At 40.3% G+C, this 16,214-nt stretch overlaps 1 protein-coding gene across 1 annotated transcript in view; it reads right to left on the bottom strand.

Annotated features, from left to right (window-relative positions):
* Positions 1-298: 298 nt before the first annotated feature.
* ppp2r5a (protein phosphatase 2, regulatory subunit B', alpha isoform) overlaps positions 299-16,214 on the bottom strand; it is a 63,672-nt gene continuing 47,756 nt past the window's right edge. The window contains exons 8-13 of the mRNA XM_017695659.2: positions 11,569-11,622; positions 10,741-10,791; positions 9,566-9,685; positions 9,033-9,160; positions 7,823-7,924; positions 299-4,854 (exon numbers count right to left, since the gene is read on the bottom strand). Coding sequence (XP_017551148.2) covers positions 4,629-4,854; positions 7,823-7,924; positions 9,033-9,160; positions 9,566-9,685; positions 10,741-10,791; positions 11,569-11,622 — 681 coding nt within the window. The 3' untranslated portion in view covers positions 299-4,628. The remainder of the gene's footprint in view (positions 4,855-7,822; positions 7,925-9,032; positions 9,161-9,565; positions 9,686-10,740; positions 10,792-11,568; positions 11,623-16,214) is intronic.

The raw sequence follows: 16,214 nt of genomic DNA on the forward strand, positions 1-16,214 counted from the left end.
TCCAAAATGTCTTGGCGTCGTTGAAGCATTAAGAACTAAGGGGTCTAGGCTTTAACACCACCCCCGACTTTTTGAATGAGGCACAATACAGGACAGCCAATCAGAACAGAGGTCACTTGTGTGTATCAGTAAAGACTGATTAAAGACTGAATATGTAAAAAAGGGCTATTTTATGGGCTATTTTCAGCACACAAAACTACACAAGCCTCATAAGTAGAAGGAAAAAATGAAATGCAGGAAAGAAGTAGGAATACTGTGCTTTTCATAATCCAAGTAAGAAATGAAAGCCATTCCTGGGTCAAGCAGTAGAAACATAAGGTTGCCTTTATTTCAATGGTATTCAAAGTCCGTTAAGGTTGTCCACTCGATCGGATTTTACACAGACAGGAATGCTACCCTGACAGAGAAATATCAGAGAGGTCCTTTAACAACCGGGAAAGAAATATACTCACCTTAAAGCACACGAAGCCTCTGTTTAACCCACACACTGTGAGCAGGATCCACTTTAGTGAAGCTACAGACCAAGAGTGGTCCAATCAACCCTGATTTACTTCTCAGATACACTTACACTGAAAATATAAGGCTCTATTTTCTCATTCATGGAAAAATAACCCACACACGTACACAAACACCCCATTTTCTGCGCTAATACTGCAGGCTGCGTCTCTACAGACCACACAGCTCTCAGGTTCGGGTTCCTTTGGGCCAAACACTGAACCATATTTGACCATTTGTAAATATCTGAGGTGGCCTTCACCCCAGTACTGAAGTGAAAAGAACACAGTTAGTTCGCACGCTCAGTGTCTGCAACCTCTAAAGGCCCGACGTCTGCACTGCAGCAGCGGCAGCTGTGTGAACAGCACACGTATATAAAATAGACTACAGGTTACTTTCAAGTTTCTAAATCTAACATAATGGAAAAATATTCAAGTCATTTCACCCCTAAACCCACATTTATATAGAACTACACATATTAAGAAACTAAGATTAACCAGATTTAGATGTTCTTAGTACAAAAGCATGGTCTTAAATGTGTGGCAACACTTCAAATAAGTGGGGAAACGGTCAGTCATACCACAGGAAAGAGTAGAAATGACTGAACATAATACTATACCAACATGGGTTGGGCCTTTTTTCAGCTTCTGAAACAGCAATCTGATGGCCCAAGACTAAAACGTTATGACATATTTTCATTTTAGGTACATAAACACCCACGTCCTGGCACATTAGGGACTGGTCAGCAGCGACAGGAAACTTTGCATAACAGGACAGTTGACCAAAGTGTTCAAAGTGTTTGCTTTAAAATTTCGTGCCGAAGTAACTGAAATCTTGTTGTTACTTAGTGTGTATTCTGGCATTGTATATACTACTATCCGTACATGACGATGAGCGATTATCTGGTTAACCGCAGGGAAGGAAAAATGAACAAAAAAAAGAAAAACTAATTGCGTAAGGCCATAGGCTTACATCCTAGATGACAGCACTGGTTTTAGGAAGCTAAAATCTGAAAAGGTGTTTTATTATTCAAAAACAGCCAGGAGAAAGCCGTAGACTTTGGGCTCAGGTAAGTAACAAAGGCCTCTATGTGCTACAAGCTACTGCTAACACTACAGCTGAGTGGGTCTTGTACACAAGGTCTTTTCTCCTCAGTGGAAGACGTGCCAACCAGTTAGTTTGCCATAGAAATATATTTCCACTGTTTTTGGACCTCACTAACATGAGCTAGAGAAGTTGGCCTCTGTCTACAGACAGAGAAGTCTGTCTTTTCAGTCACAGGCGTCCTGTGGAACAGACTGGGCTCAAATACTTTATAACTATCTAACAGCCTATGATTCAAATGTTATGCCATTTCCTTTTTAGGTACAAAAAAAACATTACACCAACGTTTTAAGACAACTGGGACTTAAGCACCAACTGCTGCAGGGAGGGCTAAATCTGCGGTGGCATGGCAACAAAATGTAGTGAGCAAAAACAGGACGGCTGGAAAACTGAATGTTATGCTCAGTTACATATTTCCACCAGAGACGTCTCCAAATCTTTAAATCCGACACAGCGCTGCTTAAAGCAATGTCTTTGAAATTCACTGAAGGAAGTGCCGTTATCTAGTGTAGGAACGTGAGACTACTTTACAAATTCTAGTTACATTCCAGTAAGAATTAGTGTGATTAACCAAAAAATTAAAAATGAACTACAGCCAAAATAAGTCTACGGCATAATTTTTAGTTAATGGCACTGATTTCAGGAAACCAAAATATGAAAATGTATTATAATTCACAAATAGCAGAAAGAAATCTGTAGGTTTGGGGAAAGTCGTGAAGGCTGCCTCTTCAGATGAGCTAACACTAACAGTATAGCTAACAGAGTTGGTAGCTTGTGAAGACTCATCTGTTACACAAGGTCTTTCCTCCTCAGTGGACGATATGCCAACATGTTAGTCTGTCAAAGAAATATACTTTTACACTTTTTGTGGGCCTGGCTAACATCAGCTGGAGTGGTTAGCCTAGCTACGCTATCTCCACCGTCACATCTTTAACCACACGTCCTTGGCAAGGGCTCATGTTCAGGCACTATTTTACAGCCCTGTTAAAACATAAAACACATGAATCGTTAGCCGGTATATTTTCTTCCTTGTTCCATGATTAAACAAAATGAATACCTGAAAAGTGGTAGTCCGGTATCCTCCAGGATACCAAATCTAATGCAAATGAATTCATTATTCCAAACACATCAGAAGCATGAAATGACCTCGGTGAAATGTCACGCAATGTCAGCTGTTGCTTAAAAAGCAGGTTGGACTCGAAAGAAGCGGTGATTATTATCACACATAGCAAAAGAAAAGGCCTTACAGAATATCATGAGCTTAACAAACCAACTTCCAGTGAAAACAGCTGATGTTATTGGAAATATTATGCATTAATTAAACGAGCGGTGGGGACATTGTTGGTATTACTGCAAACAACATTGATAAACACAAACCGGAAAAAATACAAACAAACCAGATTCTGTAAAAGCAGAACTAACCCCGAATTTCACCACCGAAACAGCTCACTGGAAACCAGAGGCTAAAAATAACAATGAGGTATCTGCTATCATCTGCATAAGGCGGAGCCTAAAACATGCATTATGGAAAAGAGTTCAGTTACAACGCCTAATTAAGGCTGAGTTCACACAGATGCTACTGGGAAGAGGTTTGCATGTAAATGAATGCAATTATTAACTATAGGTCATCACTCACTGTTGTGCTTCAATAATCAGCCTTTCAAAATGTCAACAGGACAAATTTATCCACTACGAACATGCTGGGCCAGTCACGTGCTGGACTGGACAGGTGAAAAAGATGACCGCTCAATGTATCGTCTGTTGTAACATGTAAAGGTGCGGCATGGAGCAGACAATAGCCAAAACCACAAACAGCCGAAAGACCACAAACTAACCACCCAGAGATGTGTTCTTTTTATGGTTACTGTTACTAGGTTGGATAGCTTAATGTAAAACTGCCACATATATTGTGAGTTTTTGTCAAAAAACATGGAAAATGAATGGAAATTTCAAATATTTCAATAATTTGAAACAATATTTATTTTGCATGTGTGGTCACACTTTTGGGTTTTATGCCGCAAATGACTGGAAGTAGCCAGAAGTTTGTCCAATCTAGCAACAGTTGGAATAAAAGGGCGTATTTGTCCGGTCAACTGAGCCAAAAGGTCTGCCAAGCTGGCCCCAAAGTGCCATCAACTGTTTGAATGCTTCCTTTGGCACAGTGGTTCTTTCCTGTTAGAGATAGCAGTCCTTCCAGTCTAGCTCTGCTCGGTCATTCATAAAACCATGAAATCTTTTCACAAAGAGGTGACGCTACACTAAACATCCCATGACGCCATGTTGTGCACGCACCAGCCACTTTTTCAGAAACCCCTCTCTTCTAGCTCCACCCTACAGGTGTACAGTTGTAGCTGATCTGCTGATATACAATATCAGTGTTGTGCATCACAGAGCTGCCACCACCATGTGTCACAAGTAAGTGGATGTATAAGGTAGACTGGGGAGAGGTGTGTTATAATAAAGTGGCCTACCCAGTGACCTCATGTACACCGTCGTCAAGATAAGAATGACCAAATTAAAAACTATATAATAACTGCAGATTCTAGAAGAAACTGCCCAATTTCTTGTTAAAGCTTACTTATAGCTCTTTCAGGTGGCTGATTAATCACAGTAGGCTGAAAAACCAAACAGCTCACATTTCTAGATTAAATTTGAGCTGACACAATGCTACTGACTGTTTTTCTCTCTTTGGACATGAGTCACCCAACCCCAGTATAGTAAAGTGCAACTTTAAGAACATGCTCTTGTACTGTCAATCTCTAAAATAGGCCTTAATACAAGTGAGGAGGTTAAAATCTTTGATCAGACACAAAAAAAGTAATATAACGTGACCGCACTTTAACATCCAAAAATACTCTCATAGTCCAAATATATTATTTTCTGCCAAAAAAAGAGAATAAAGTACTTGTATACAGATCTATATAGCCTTTTTAATGCATTTTTTTGTTTTAAATGTCCCTACAGATCCCATCTTCCCATTTGCTGCTGGTTTTAAACCCTCATGGTTTAAGTAATAATGCAGTCCTGTGTCATTTGGCATATTGTGCGTTGAGTGTGTAGCTTTCGGTGTTAATGCTGTCCGTGGTGCTGATTCTGCTGTGGTCCTCTGGCTTGCTGCTGCTGTTGTTGTTGTTGTTGTTGTTGTTGCTGTTTTCGAGGCCATGAGTGTTATTCTGGTTTTTGGAAATTTCGCTCAGCCTCAGCTCCTCCAGCTTCTTCCACAACTCCTCTCTCTCCTGCTCCTTTTTCTTCTCTCTGAGGATAAGAGCGCACGACTTTAAAATGGCAAAACTTAATTCAATCCGGAACTGGAATTTCATTAATCTAATTTCATTTCCAGAACGTTTGTTTTTTTTTTAAATTCAATAAAAACAAGAATCTGTGATTTGTTTATTCTGAATACGAAGGCTTTGGCTGACCAACCTGGGCGTATTTTGTAAATATAACTACACTTTGAATTTGATGCCTGCAACACAGTCAAAAAAAGTTGGGACAAGAGCCAAATAAGAGTAAAAAGTTCATAGAATATTCAAATTACACCACTTTGAAACACTGCACAATAAACAAATGAATAGGTAACAGGTGGAAATCATGACTGGGTATAAAAGGAGCATCTACCAAAGGCTCAGTGTTTCCAAACGAAGATTGGTTGTGGCTCACCACTTTGTGCTAAACTTTGTTCAAAAACTGTCAAACAGTTTAAAAAGAACATTTTTCAACATAGGATTACAGGAATTTAGATCTACCATACATAATATTGTGAAAATCTCAGTCAGTATAGGGCAAGGGCGGAAACCACTGCTGAATGTGCGTGACCTTGGAGTCCTCAGACAACAATGCATGAGAAACCGTCATGTTACTGTGGTAAATGTAGCCACATGGGGTTGGGAGTTCTTCGGAAGGCTATACATCAATTCCATGCAGAAATGCCACAGAGTTCTCTGGACCTGAGCTAATTTCAGATAGTCCAAAAGACTCAGCTGAGTTCACGTTTTTGCTTGTTTTTGAGGACAGTGAGTTTTCTCCATGCCAAAGATGAAAAGGACCATCCAGACGTTTATCAGCAAAAAGGTGCAAAAGTCTGGGATGCATCAGTGCCCACAGCATGGGTGACTTGTATATATGCAAAAGGTACCACTGATGCTGAAGTATACAGTGGGGCAAAAAAGTATTGTCAGCCACTGATTATGCAAGTTCTCCTACTTAGAAAGATGAGAGAGGTCTGTAATTTTCATCACAGGTTCACTTCAACTATGAGAGACAAAATGAGAAAAAAAAATCCAGGAAATCACAGTGTAGGATTTTTAAAGAATTTATTTGTAAATTATGGTGGAAAATTAGTATTTGGTCAATAACAAAAGTTCAACTCAATACTCTGTAACATAACCTTTGCTGGCAATGACAGAAGTCAAACGTTTCCTGTAAGTCTAAGTACACTAGCTGGTATTTTGGCCCATTCCTCCTGCAGATCTCCTCTAGAGCAGTGATGTTTTGGGGCTGTTGCTGGGCAACACTGACTTTCAACTCCCTCCACAAATTTTCTACGGGGTTGAGGTCTGGAGACTGGCTAGGCCACTCCAGGACCTTGAAATGCTTGTTACGGAGCCACTCCTTCGTTGCCCGAGCGGCGTGTTTGGGATCATTGTCATGCTGGAAGACCCAGCCACGTTCCCTCTTCAATGCTTTCACTGATGGAAGGAGGTTTTGGCTTAAAATCTCATGATACACGGCCCCGTTCATTCTTCCCTTAACACAGATCAGTCGTCCTGTCCCCTTTGCAGAAAAACAGCCCCAAAGCCTGATGTTTCCACCCTCATGCTTCACAGTAGGTATGGATACAACTCGGCATTCTTCTTCCTCCAAACACGACGAGTTGAGTTTTTACCAAAAAGTTCTATTTTGGTTTCATCTGACCACATGATATTCTCCCAGTCCTCTTCTGGATCATCCGTATGCTCTCTGGCAAACTTCAGACGGGCCTGGACGTGTACTGGCTTAAGCAGGGTGACACACCTGGCACTGCAGGATTGGAGTCCCTCTCGGCGTTGTGTGTTACTGATGGTAGCCTTTGTTACTTTGGTCCCAGCTCTCTGCTTGCCTATTGTAGAGTCACTCTTCCCATCCTGGTGCAGGTCTACAATTTTCTCCCTGGTGTCCTTCGACAGCTCTTTGGTCTTGGCCATGGTTGAGTTTGGATTCCGACCGTTTGAGGCTGTGGACAGGTGACTTTTATACAGATAACGAGGTCAAACAGGTGCCATTAATACAGGTAATGAGTGGAGGACAGAAGAGCTTCTTAAAGAAGAAGTTACTAGAAATCTTGCTCGTTTGTGGGTGACCAAATAATTATTTTCCACCATATTTTACAAATAAATTCTTTAAAAATCCTACAATGTGATTTCCTGGATTTTTTTTCTCATTTTGTCTCTCATAATTGAGGTGTAGCTATGATGAAAATTACAGACCTCTCTCATCTTTCTAAGTAGGAGAACTTACACAATCAGTGGCTGACTAATACTTTTCTGCCCCACTGTATAGTGTGATTTTAGAGACACATGCTTCCATCAAGACAATGTGTTTTCTCAGGAGGTCACTACTAGATTTAGAAAGACAATGTCAGGCTTCATTCTACACGCGCTACAACAGTGTGGCTTCATAGACACAGAGTGGATGTGCTTGACTGATCATATGATAATGTATTACAATTAAAGAGGAGAATCAAACGACGACCACAGATTGATGGACAGCTGATGTCTAGTATCAAACTAGAATGTGTAAAAATTTCACTTGCAAAACTAAAATGCATTTTGACATGAAAATATTTTAAACGAAAATAAAAATACTGCAACTAAGAATGATACAGATCAAAAATACTGCCCTCCTTAACACAAACCATAGGCGTGAGACATTTACCCAAAGTTTCTCAGAGCTAGTTCTAAAAGCAACACTCTTGGCCTTATTTTCACTCTGGGGAGACACTAGCTCGGTCATTATTCATCCGGGTGTTAAATAATGTCCTTTGAATTCAGTCTAAATCTCAGAGTTTCTCCACAAATCTGCTTTACTGATGTACACAGACTGCCTTGGCTGGCACTGACTGTGTTACATAATTTAGCTCTAAAAGCTGATTGTGATTGAGGCTTTAATACATAAATAACATGGTAGAGAATCTTTAACTGAATTTTGAGGCCTGGCAGCCCTCAGTCCTGGGGGAAATTCTCACCGTTGTCTTTCGGCTTTATATGAGGCTGTGAGCTCATCGAACAGTTTGCTGTTCATCTCCATAAGAGTTTTCAGCACGTTGTACACAAGAGCTACAATCGTCCTGGAAGATGTGAGAGAAAAAGACATTGTGTTAGATATCAGTACATATTAACTCCATAATAATCCACATGCTTGAGTGGATCACTGCCTTTATACAACAGCAATAAATTACAATCAAACAGGCCAATGTTCAATAACTATGAACAACAATATTCATATGTAATTCATGAACAGTGGACTGTATGTACCAAACAACATAATGGTTAAAGGATATTCTACAAACAGCACAGTGGCGTTTATTAACTTGGAGCATATATAGAGAATTCACTTAACATGTGGTCATAAATCACTGGGCAAAAGTCAGAGACCCCTCATTTGTTTAATTTCCAGTCAAAACAGCCACCAGTACAAGTTATTCATTATTCAGGAGATGTTTCTATATCTCTCATATATGATTAGATATAAGACTAATTCACTTGCATAAGGAAGGTGAAAACATCTAAAATGTCCTCATCAGATAAACAGCACTTCAAGCTTTCATCTCTGAGAGAGAGGAGAAAATCAAGCTGCTTCAGATCTGAAAACATCCACAGGTGTTGCTGTCCATCCTTCTGCTCTGAGAAGACAATCCAGCGCTGTGGGTCTGGAAGGATGTGTAGCTGTGTGTAGTCTCACTGAGAAAAGCAGAGCCATCAAACAAAGAAGCTGAACAATGGACTGACCACCCCAGAGTCCAGACCTCAACATCACTGAATGTGTTTGATTACTTCAGAAAATGATCAACCAGCTTCTCAGACTGAACTTGGTGTGTCTGAAGATTGTTTGAGAAACTGAAAGTGAGTCTCCTGAAAAGAATGGAAGCTGTAATAAAGGTAAAGAGTGGCACACTAAACACTAAAAATAATTATGCTTAGTTGTTGAAAACCTTTCTGTCCATTTTCTGTTAAATATTAAAGTTCTGAATAGTTTTCTGAAAATGAACAACTTGTATGAACGAGTTTGCTGTTTTTGACTGGACATTGAATAAATGAAGGGTGGTATATCCGTCGGTTTGATCTCTGAATCGTTTACCAATGCTATACATTAACTTTCTCTTGCGTGTTTATTTTCTATGGAGAGGCTTACATTGTATGCATCACGTCTCTACAGTCATTCTATAGAATACATACTGGTTCCAGTGTTCTTTAGAGATCCGGTACAGGCTGCCGAACATTATGGGTAGGATCTTGTCAATGTTTTCCTCAATCAGACTCAGGATGTACTCATTGTTCCAGTAATACAGCGACCGTTCTGCAACCTGCGGGAGACAGAGTGCTGTTCTGCACCAAACTCCACAGGACGCAGTCTGACAGTGAAGCTATTGGGATTAACCCCTTCAGTTACTAGGTTTTACATCCTAAGGCTTATTCGTCAGTCATTACATGCAAAACAATGCAAATTATGTGGAACTATGCAAGATATGTGGAATTAAAGCCTGGACCTGCGACAAATGTACAGGCAATGCAGAGTAAGTACCTTCTAAACAGGCAGGAAAAGTGCACAGACTAGAAGATTTCTGCTTTTTTTTAGCAGTGAAAGCACTAAAAGTGAGTTTTCTGCTTGATACTGAATTATGCAGCATGAGTAAGTAAATGTAGTTGGTAGTTAAGACAACTGAAAGTTTTCCCAATACAATACCTGCCAAATTTTAAAGACTCCGTACCTGAAAGTGAGGACTGGCCACACACTTAGAGATCTGTTTAAACAGAGGCTCCTGAACCTTCTTAAACTGAGTCGGCTCGATGACGTCCAAAATCTCCTCGATTTCCCCCAGAAACATAACCTGAGCAGATAAAAACAACATAATACAGCAGCTTTACAATGAAAAGGAAGAGCTTATTTATTTCTTCTTCATTATTAGCAAGACACCTAACCCCCAATTGCTCCCCGATAGGGCTGCCCACCGCTCTGGGCAAGTGTGCTCACTGCCCCCTAGTGTGTATGTGGTGTTTCACTTCACGGATGGGTTAAATGCGGAGGTGGAATTTCCCCGTCTGTGGGATTAAAAGTCGCCGGCTCGATTCCCAAGGCCAACAGTCCATGACTGAGGTGTCCATGAGCAAGACACCTAACCCCCAATTGTTCCCCAGGCGCCGTGGATAGGGCTGCCCACCGCTCCGGGCAAGTGTGCTCACTGCCCCCTAGTGTGTGTGTATTCACTAGTGTATATGTGGTGTTTCACTTCACGGATGGGTTAAACGCGGAGGTGGAATTTCCCCGTCTGTGGGATTAAAAAAGCATCACTTAACTTATTACGGGTGGGCAGTATGACAATATTTATCACTATTGTGCTAATTTACATTTTCTAAGTAAATATTAGATATGATCAGTTCTTAAAGGGTCAATATGTTATGTTAATGTATTTTATTTTTTCCCCTAAGGCCCCCTCATAAAATTTGGCTTTATGCATCAAAAACAGTCATAATTAATTTCTACATGACCATTTCCAACCACTGTTTATCCCTTAGAATTAAACAGCCTGTTTTTTGTTTTTGTGGTTTAAAGACTTATGTAAATGAGCACCATTCTGATTCGCTCTCCTGTACTGTGCTATTCAATAAAACAGTCTGGCCGATGACTTGAGTGGGTGCGGCTCAGATAAATATCATGATGCATACTGTGTACTGTGAAAATGTAAGTACTGTGATATTGTATTTTTGCCATATCGTCCACCATGTAGAAACATGACTGATGATTCACAGACAGAATATAATGCTGTTTTAATAGATTTGGTGCAGCACATCGGAAAGTATCGGTATAGTCTGAAATCTTTTACTGTACACCACATTAAGATGTGCTCTGTGTCTTGCACACAGCTGAACATCACATCACTCCTACCTCTTTCTGGCTGCAGGTTTTAGGCCAAAATTTCAGAAGCCCCCGGATCACCTGCAGCGAGACGAACAGGGATGCAGTGACGAAAATAGCAAAAAATAAATCAAAGAATAAGTAAATTTACAAGAGACAATTATGGGACACATGCAATCATATAGTTGGTTGGTTAGTGTAGAGGTTAACACCTCAACTCCCCACCTGGGCAAGCACCCTACACTATACCAATAAGAGTCCTTGGGCAAGACTCCTAACACCACCTTGGCCTCTCTATGTAAAATGATCAAATTGTAAGTCGCTCTGGATAAGAGCGTCAGCCAAATGCCATGAATGTAAATGAATGAATGAATATGCAAAAGTTTAAATACCCCAGTATTGTTTTGTTGATGTTCTGAGTGAGAATAAGTTAACATCTTAAATATGAAACGACTGTACTTTTTCTACATTCTGTATAAATCTTAAATCCTTTTTAAGCATTTCTTATTATTTATTTTCTTCTTTTTTTAAACTCAGATATGTGTTTGTGTCATACCCAACAGTGTAGGATCTTGAAGCATATGCTGCTGTTTTCAACACCTTTTGCCCCCTAATTTAGTCATAGCCAATCGGAGTAATTAATACTTCTGTAATGTTGAAGTGATTCATTTCGCAGCAAAAGACTACTGAATTTAAATGGCTAGCTTTTAGTAACAACCTTGTTTACACATTCATTAGTCTTACGATTAAATTTCGATCCAACCTTATGTGTTCTGTGCTCTCTCCTCTCATTGACCTGCTGGATCAGGTCACCACATGCTTTACTAATTAAGCCCCGGGTGGGACACGGGGTCTTACCGGCTCTGTGAGTGTTGGGTCCTTTTCCAAAAACTGAACCACACAGTAGGCCAGCTGAGAAAAATGAAAACAGCAAACGAGCACAACATGAGCACAAAAGATCATACTTCTCCATCAAAATAGGTTGCTAAGAATCATTTTTGCTTTATTTACTTTCTTAAGCATCACCTAAAGAGGTTACACCTGCTGATTATAACATGACTAACACTTATTAAAACATGCAGAATATTATATATCGTTGCTGTCAGAAGAAAACCTTGTATCTCCATTTTTGGCATTTTTTTCAGTTGTTGACATAATTTGAAAGTATCTGTCACTCTTTACATTGTTTGTAAATTTTATGATGAATGGCCTAAAAGAAATGACCCAAAATGACACGGGAGAAATTCTGGTTCCATTGACTTACATTGAAAGTGAAGTATGTTTTTCCTTCTCCTGTAAAGTTACTATTTTGGAGATACGAGGTTTTCTTCCGACAGCAGTGATATATTCTATATATATTCTATAGCATATCATGTATGTAAGTAAAGACTGTTGTGTTTTGGTTACAATTAAATGCTGCCATCTACTGGGCATGTAATACCAGCAGTTAAAAAGAATTAATTAAAAATGCTTGATTTGTATTAATATTCACATAATAATAATAATAATAATAATAATAATAATAATAATTCCAAAAAAGTTGGGACGCTGTGTAAAATGTAAATGAATGTAAATAAAAACAGATTGCAATGATTTGCAAATTTCATAGACCCACATTTTACTCACAATAGAACATAGAAGACATAACAGATGCTGACATTTTACCATTTCATGAAAACTATTAACTCATCTAGAACTTGCTGGCAGCAACGCATCTTAAGTTGGAACAGGGGCAACAAAAGGCTGGAAAAGTAAGTGGTACTAATACAAAACTGCTGGAGGACCAATTACTGGGTATAAAAACACAATTGGGTATAAAACGAGCGTTTTTGAGTCTCTCAGAAGCAATGATGGGCAAAGGTTTACCAATTTGCAAAAAATTGTCTCTAAAAACTGTGGAGCAATTTCAGAAAAATGTTCTTCAATGTAAAATTGTGAAGACTTATGATATTGTGCACTGTAGATGGTGGGATATCCAAAGAATTCAGAGAATCTGGAGAAATCCCTGTGCGCAAGGGAGAAGGCACACTGCATGGGCTCAGGAGCACTTCCAGAAAACATCGTCTGTGAACACAGCTCGCCGTGCAATCCACAAACGCAAGATAAAGCTGTCTCATGCCAAGAAGCCATATATATGTCAAGACGATCCAAAAACACTGCCGCCTTCTCTGGGCCAAAGCTCATTTAAAATGGTCTGAGGAAAAATGGAAAACTGTTCTGTGATCAGATGAATCAAAATTACAAATTTTTTTTAGGAAATCATGAAGGTGTCCTGCGGACTCAAAAGGAGAGGGACCATCCAGCTTGTTATCAGCTTACACATCTGAAAAGGCACCATCAATGCTAAACAATATATCGAGGTTTTAGAACAACACATGCTCCCATTCAGACAGGGTCTCTTTCAGGGAAGGCTTTACATATTTCAGCAAGACAATGCTAAACCACATACTGAGTTCATCTCAACAGCATCAGGCTTCACAGAAGAAGAGCCCGGGTGCTGAACTGCCTGCAGTCCAGACCTGTCACCAGCAGAAAACAACTGCTGCATCAAGAAAAGAAAAACATGGCAAAGAAGACCCAGGACTGCTGAGCAGCTAGAATCAGAAGAATGGGAAGAACATTCCTCTCCAAAAAAATTCCAGCGATTGTTCTGCTCACTTCCCACACATTTACAGACTGTTGTTAAAGGGGAAGGGGAAGCTACACATGGTAGACACGGCCCTGGCCCAATTCTTTTGAGATGTGTTGAGGTCAACAAGTTCTAAATAAGGGCGGTGGTCTGGTCTAATTTTCTAGAAGCTTCCCAGAACCCTGATCACCAGTTACTTCATTGGAACTACATACACAGAACCTACCTCACTCCTCACAAACGTTCCTTTATGAATATTCTTAATAACCCTACATGCACACTGTTCTACAAAGGCTTGCGGTACTTTTCTTCACATGTATTGGGAATGCCCTCCTGTAACATCATTTTGGGACAAGGTTGCTTCTAGGCTCTCAAATCTTGTTTTGCTGGAGATGCCCACCATCATACCTCCTCTACTGTTTAATGACTTTTCAGAACTCTCTTTATCCAAAAGTGAAAAACGCATTATTATGGCTGGACTCACTGCGGCAAAGAAACTGATCGCAGTTCGTGGGAAACCTCCTCGTTCTCTCTCGATTACAGCCTGGACTTTTTTCTTTCTTGGACATAATGTACATGGAACTCTCCACTGCCCGAGTTAATGGTGCTAATGAAGCTAATATTAATATTTGGTACAATGCAATTGCAACCCTGAAAAATATGTTGTAAACCCCCCCCCCCCCCCCTCTTTTTTTTCCCCCCTATTTTATTTTATTTTATTTTATGGTCTTGTTATGTCCTTTGTTCTATCTGTGCTTGTGTGATGTGTGTTATGTGTTTTTGCAGCACTGGTTACTGCTTTCGTTAAACATAATAAAGAATTGATCGCAAAAAACAAGTTAATATTTGATTTGAATACTGAATTATGAAATGGTAAAATGTCTCACTTTCAACATCTCATATGTTTTTTTATTCTATTGTGAATAAAATGTGTGTCTATGCGATTTGCAAAAATCACTGCATTTTGTTTTTATTTCCTGAACTCCTGAACTCTGCCTCCTGACATCTAAATAACAATGGACTGTACACACAGACTTACACACCACTCAACACCACTTACCGGCACTTACATCTGCTGTATATACTGCCCATTACTGTATATACTGTGTAAATACTCTACCTGTTCATAAGTACATACTTACCCCCCTTCATATTTATAACCTGTTCATAGTACTTTATACCCCCTCATATTTATAACCTGTTCATAGTACTTATACCCCTCATATTTATAACCTGTACATTCTTGTTTATAACCTGTATAACCTCCTTCATGTTCATACCCCCTCATATTTTTTTTTTTTTAACCTGTATATACTATAATTACTGTACATTGTAAGATATATATTTATATTGCTGCTAAGCACTTCTGGATGGATGCAAACTGCATTTCGTTGCTTTGTACCTGTGACATACGCAATGACAATAAAGTTGAATTCTATTCTATTCTATTCTATTTTGCACAGCTCCCCAACTTATGTGACGTGCTTATATTTAAGCTGAGTCACCAGTTACATAGAGAACATGGCTGTTATACAGCTGCGACAAAAGAAAGAAAATACAGAGCTTGTTAATAAAACACTACTAAAATAACTAAACTGTAGTACATAATTCAAAATACACCTACAATTCACGTGTACTTTCCTAGCACAATGACGGCGGTACTGGGGTTTGCTAGGGGTAGGTGAACTGTGTAAAGAAAACAGCGGGTCAAGCAGACTGTGCCCAAATCTAATACCTTCCCAATGCCTTCAGAAGCCAACACGGTTTAATACAGAACTTATTCCAACCCATGGGAGAGAATCTTTATTATTTCTGACAAATAAAGTCAACGGCAGAGCCACTAGATGGCAGCACTGTCCATATATCTTCTCTGATGCAGGCGCCTGCAGAGTGAGAATGATTTGTGAAACTGAAGTAGATTCTCCTCCTGCTGATAAATTCGATGACCTTTCTTTTTTGGGCTTTAAACAAATGACCATTTTCTGTAATCACATCAGCTAGTGTGAGCACATTAAACCATCATGTTGTAGCTCATAATATACAGCGCTGTGCAGAATTCAGAGGTCACCCTTCCTTCATATTGAACATCCATCCATCATCTTCCGCTTCTCCGGGGTTCGGGTCGCGGGGGCAGCATCCTAAGCAATAAGGCCCAGACCTCCCTTTCCCCAGCCACTTCCACTAGCTCCCCGGGGGGGATTCCGAGGCGTGCCCAGGCCAGCTGGGCGATATAGTCACGCCAGCGTGTCCTGGGTCTTCCCCGGGGTCTCCTCCCCGGTGGACTTGCCCGAGGGAGGCGTCCAGGAGGCATCCTAACCAGATGCCCGAACCACCTCAACTGGCTCCTCTCGATGTGGAGAAGCAGCGGCTCTACTTTGAGTCTCTCCTGGATGACCGAAATTCTCACCCTATCTCTAAGGGAGAGTTCAGCCACCCTGCGGAGGAAACTCATTTCGGCTGCTTGTATTCCCGATCTTATTCTTTCGGTCATTACCCAAAGCTCATGACCACAGGTGAGGGTGGGAACGTAGATCGACCGGTAAATCGAGAGCCTTGCCTTATGGCTCAGCTCTTTCTTTACCACAACAGACCGGTAAAGAGCCCGCATCACTGCTGACCCAGCACCAATCCGCCTGTCAATCTCCCGCTCCCTTGTACCATCATACTGAACAGAACTGAATATAATATCAGATGTTTGAGTGCTCAGTGTGTCCAGTGTGTCTATTACAGCTTCCGTTCTTTTCAGGAGACTCACTTTCAGTTTCTCAAAGAAATCTGCAGACACGCCTCCAAAGTTCAGGCTTAGAAGTCGGCTGATCATTTTCTGAAGTAATCAAACAAATTCAGTGATTAGGTCTGGACTGTGGGGGGTGGT

The sequence above is a fragment of the Pygocentrus nattereri genome, chromosome 4 (assembly GCF_015220715.1).
Source record: "Pygocentrus nattereri isolate fPygNat1 chromosome 4, fPygNat1.pri, whole genome shotgun sequence".
Lineage (NCBI taxonomy): Eukaryota > Metazoa > Chordata > Actinopteri > Characiformes > Serrasalmidae > Pygocentrus > Pygocentrus nattereri.